The sequence below is a fragment of the Tachypleus tridentatus genome, chromosome 12 (genome assembly GCF_004210375.1).
Source record: "Tachypleus tridentatus isolate NWPU-2018 chromosome 12, ASM421037v1, whole genome shotgun sequence".
In the NCBI taxonomy this organism is placed as follows: Eukaryota; Metazoa; Arthropoda; class Merostomata; order Xiphosura; family Limulidae; genus Tachypleus; species Tachypleus tridentatus.
Genome location: NC_134836.1, coordinates 89,907,828 through 89,913,230, shown reverse-complemented (window position 1 = coordinate 89,913,230; position 5,403 = coordinate 89,907,828). Strand labels below are relative to the sequence as shown.

General features: G+C 36.8%; 1 protein-coding gene across 1 annotated transcript; it reads right to left on the bottom strand.

Annotated features, from left to right (window-relative positions):
* Nucleotides 1-1,198: 1,198 nt before the first annotated feature.
* On the bottom strand, nucleotides 1,199-2,194 carry LOC143235506 (uncharacterized). The gene has a single exon (XM_076473711.1). It carries the CDS (start codon nucleotides 2,106-2,108, stop codon nucleotides 1,281-1,283), a length of 828 nt encoding a protein of 275 aa, XP_076329826.1. The 5' UTR covers nucleotides 2,109-2,194; the 3' UTR covers nucleotides 1,199-1,280.
* Between the last annotated feature and the right edge of the window lie 3,209 nt (nucleotides 2,195-5,403).

The window sequence follows — 5,403 nt, the reverse complement described above, 5'->3', positions numbered from 1 at the left end:
ACGTAGTTGAAACATATAGAGTAGTGTTCCGGTACATTTTTTTATAAACATTATAATTTACTGGTAAACTGTAAAACGTTTCACCGGGAGGGGGAATCATCGTTTCACGATACTAACATTAAACCCTGGAAACTGTCATTTCAAAAACTCATCCTATATAAACGACATCGTGATTTATATGTCTAGTCTGCCTTATTATGTGTAATTTTTTGTCACATTATATATTTCGTTTTGTCTAGTATTTAGAGCCTCCAATACTCCTGCTAGTGATGCTGAAAATTCTACACTTAGAATACCTATCATCAAAAGGGCCGGCATGGCCAGGTGGGTTCAGGCGTTCGACTCGTAATCTGATGGTTGCGGGTTCGAATCCCCGTCGCACCAAATATGCTCGCCATTTCAGCCGTGAGGGCGTTATAATGTGACGTTCAATCACACTATTCGTTGGTAAAAGAGTAGCCCAAGAGTTAGCGGTGGGTGGTGATGACTTGCTGCCTTCCCTTTAGTCTTACACTGCTAAGAAGACGGCTAGAGCAGATAGCCCTCGTGTAACTTTGCGCGAAATTCAAACAAACCAAACCTATCATCAAAACCAACTGTTCGACAATCAAAATTCATTTGTGTGGGGCGTATGAAAAACTAAGAATAAACATTTTCGCCCCCTGAATCCTGTAAAACTAACATTAGATGAATGCTTTGTGTTCTTTGTATTATTATTTATTATTAATCCCTATTAAATAAACTATTTCGAAAACAGTCAGTTAGTGATATTTAGCTTTACTTGAAACTTGTATAAGTATCTAATTTATTTCATAAGCTTACAATTTGTTTTATTTATTCATATAAAAATAAGACACACAAGAGTGGCGTTTTTCATTTCTTTTCTAAGTGCAGGATTTGTTGTTAAACATAAAACTGCACAATGAGATATTTGTACTGGTGTTCATAGCGGTAATAGAAATCTGGGTTTTAACGTTGTAAACACGTCAAACAGAGGGCAGAAACATTTAAAAGTCGATAAAATTAGTTTAGCTTTGATATAGCTTTGAAAATAGGCATCTTTAAACATTTATAACATCATTAAACAATATATTTCAATGTTTAAGCCTTTAAACTGGAACTATGATGCAAATTAACATAATTAATTCCATGAAATCATTCTTATGTGTAGCATATTCTTTGTTCTTTATGAGCGTGAATAATTGTTTCTTCTACGGTGGAACTCCTATTGGATCGAAAATACTCCATGATTTGAAGTAATAATTAGTTTCTTTTCGTAACTACAGTTGTTCATAACTGTATAAAATTGAGTCTGAGCCAGAACTGCTATATTCCATAAAAGTCACACCATCACTTGATACTGGTCGGGAACACGGAGATGGCGAAGTTATTGTGCTGGGGTTCCATACCGAAATTGAACCTGACGCAAACGGAGGTCTGTAACAACACTCGGAGCCTAGTGGAAGGCCACTGGACGAAATGGAAGGAAAATCTATATCAGAACCTGAAGCATGTTCTTGTCCGTGCCCAAGAAAAACGGCAGATGTTTGGTGCAAAGAACCACTTTCGATATTATCTTCCCGTTCCCTAGATTCCAACATCTTTAAGCTCTCCGTCAAAGCCCAGATATAGTTGTGTGCAAACCGTAAAGTTTCAATCTTTGTCAGTTTCGTATCATCGGGGAACGTCGGAAGTACTCGGCGAAGTCGATCCAAAGCATGATTTAAATTGTGCATTCGGTTCCTTTCTCTGTCATTGGCCTTTAATCGTCTCGTTCTTTTAATCTTTACAACGCAGTTGGGACTTCGTCCTCGAGCTCTTGATTTTGCGCATCGTTTTCTTTTGCCCTTAAGTTTGAAGCTCGAATTATGGGAATATTTCTCGGCAGTTGTGTCAACTTTCCCTTGATGAAGCTTACTCTCACTACTTCCTCGATCTACTGGATCACAGCTTTGAATTGTAGGATCTACTTCTTGTTTGCTGGGAAGGTTGAACTCGTCTTCAAGTCCTTCACCGTCCGAGTATTGTTCTCCATCCTGCTCGGAGCATGTAGGGCTCCGCGGAAAATAAGCTTCTGTGGTCTGCGAACTCTCAGAGAGCGCCGGCATGTAGAGACGAAAGGAAGCCGAGTATGCGTCGGTTCCTTCAGGGACGTGACTTCTGACGGCTGGAGACTGAACGTAAGAAACACCAAGTGGTTCTTGAAGCGACTCCGCGGTCATGATTTATTGGAACATTCACCTAAAAAACAACAATAAGGTACTAAATACCAATTGAAAATACCAGTGCACCTATTTTAGACTCGTGCTTCTATAGCCAGGATACAAAACTAGACTATTTAAACTAAATTATTGATGGTGCAGTTGTATCATGAATGTGAACTGTAAATTAATTTAACGCTAGACAACTATTCAAGTCACTTCTTGTTACATATACAAATACATAAACAGAAAATCCGAAGCTTAAAGTCAACCAGGCTACTTATGTAATATGGAGTAACAGTTATATGTCTGGCATAAACTTCAAGACTTATCAACAGTTAAGTTAAACGTCTTGAAACACTTCATACGATTTTATTAAATAACATTAATTCTAAAGTGATTAAACACAGAACTAAATAACGGACCATTATGGGCATCGAACCTCAGATTAGTATGTTATTAGTCCGTAAACTTGTATCTGTCCCACTGCGGGACTCCAAATAGTAGCAACTTCTCTAAACTAGTCATCTTATACTAAAGAAGTTTCGATACTGGCAGTGCAAAAATTATTTTAAGAAGAAAATTAAAATAACGTATAATAATCAAGAACAAATACTTTGGAATGACGTAAATTATATTGTTCATCAGTCTATAAAACCAAAATAAATTCTTACTCCACTTATAAAAACGTGTTATTTACTGTCATCATATCCAAAAGAGTGGCGAAAAAAGCTTCAGGAAGTCTTATTGTTATTTTTTACTACCTCTAGTTGTTTTTTATTTTCCGTTACAAGTACTAAAATGAATAATCAAATAACTTTACGATTAAAGTTTTATTTATTTCTTCTATAAACGTTTTGAAACTTCTCAGAACTGCTGGTATGGGTATTAACACTTTTACTAATAAATTAGAGAACAACGTTTCGACTTATTTAGGTCGTCTTCATGTTAATCGTTCTCTGCTTTATTAGTAAAAGTGTTAATACCCATACCAGCCGTCGTGAGATATATTTTTACTTCAAATGGGTTTCTCGTCATCACGAGTTTTGAAACTTCATGGCTTCTATGCAAATCATACAGTTTAATTTACATTACCTTTGAGCCCGGCATGGCCAGGTGGTTAAGGCACTCGACTCGTGATCTGACGGTCGCGGGTTCGAATCTCTGTCACATCAAATATGCTCGCCCTTTCAGCCGTGGAGGCGTTATAATGTTACGATCAACCCCACTATTCGTTGGTAAAAGAGTAGCCCAAGAGTTGCTAAATCAGGGACGGCTAGCGAAGACAGACCTCGTGTAGCTTTGTGCGAAGTTGAAAACAAACCAAACTTTACTTTTGCACACCAAAAAGATAGACTATGTATATCATTACCAAGTCTCTATTTAATAATAATGGAGAAATATTTTTGGCCTGATTCTTTACATTTAACAACAAAACCTTCCTTCAAGTTGTCATATTATAATATTTTACGTAAGTGCAACCAGATAGTTGAATAGTTTTTAAGCTTATTTGAGAAGGTATTCTACATTGAACGATATATATTAAACGGATTATATGCCGTGAAATGAATGTCGTTCCGTTACGTTTAGTTACGTCAGTTTTCTAGCGTCTCTTGTTTTGAGCTGACATACGAGAGTAAAAGCTGCTGGCCAACAGTCCCCACCAATAGTTCTTGCATTTGCAAATAGTGGGATTTGGCAGTCGGTTTATTTTGTGGTGCATGTGAAGGTAAAGTGTGAAATAAGTCCACGTGCTAAGTGAATCAAAGTGATAATGCTAATGAAAAGAAGATAAGAAAACTGTTATGGATATATATATATACACTTTTCGAATGAAATGTTCGAACTACACAACCAAATGACACAGTCGGACAGAAGGATAATTTATTAGCTATCTGTACTAGCTATCACAATTTTGAAATGAAAGAACAGAGGCAGAACACAAGTGAACATCACCCATGGCCAACTCTTTCACAAATGGAAAGTGGGATTGACCGTCATATATTTACGCCCCACTGCTGAAAGTGTAAGTGTATTCAGTGACAGGATCGGAGCTCACGACCCATGAATCGAGCGCTTCAGCCAGACCATGCCAGGCCCCAGACGAAGTACAACTCGGCTTATCTCACTGCGTCAGTATCTTAAAAACTAACGTGGCCCAGGTGATTTTAACAGTTCACGTGAATAAGACACGTCCACAAGCCACCAGATCTTCCTTCTGACCCTTACCCACAGTAGTTTATCACTAGTAAGCACCACCTTTCTTCGCGCTTCCACACCGCACCTCTTTCATTATTTATCGACATAGACGTCTCGTGGTAGCGACACAGCCACTCTTTGAACCAAATAAAGTAACCACATGATTATCGAAGGTGATCTGAAGTTACGGTTGTCTAGTGAACTATTATACACAATATTCTAACACACTCAACAATTTATGTACTTGTAGTAACAAATAATATACTGTACAGGTTTTTATTGTAAGTCAAAGAAGAAAGATATTCTCAGAAAACTTACTAACGTTAATACAAGCAAATACATTTCTGCATTTGATTCTACATTCGTCGAACTGAATTTTAAAAATAACATAAGATTACATTTTCTCTCTCTCTCAATGGGTCAGCGATAAGTATATGAGCTCGTGAAGCTAGATACTGAGTGGGCATAGCGCGAATAGCCCTTTGTGTAGCACCGTGCTCAACAACAAACAAATTCTCTCAGTGGATGCTGATATTTGAAAGCAATGAGTCCTGTGCATTTATTTGTCTGTTTCAATAATAAAGAAAAAAATTAAAGCCGAACTTAAATACTGAAATGATTTCCTATATCTCGTGTAAACATATCTGAAATGTTTATTATAGAATAATATTTTCTTAGCTTACACCTTGTTCTATCTATTCATAGCTTTCTGTATTTGATATGATGGTAATAATATTCTTACCAGAATTTGATGAAGAATAGCATTTAGTTACTTGAAAAATAAAATGAAATATCGGTAGATATTTTAACGACTTTTATGTTTCATTTATAACCAGAATAACATTGTTCGTGATGAAAACAACCACCCTGTGTACGATAGTGAGTTTAAAAGATAACGTAGTCATCCAGGTTTCATCTTAACCGTTTATATAAGATATAAAAACGACTGATACGTAGGGGACAGAACTATAAAACACTTGGTTAACAAATAACGTATAGCCAC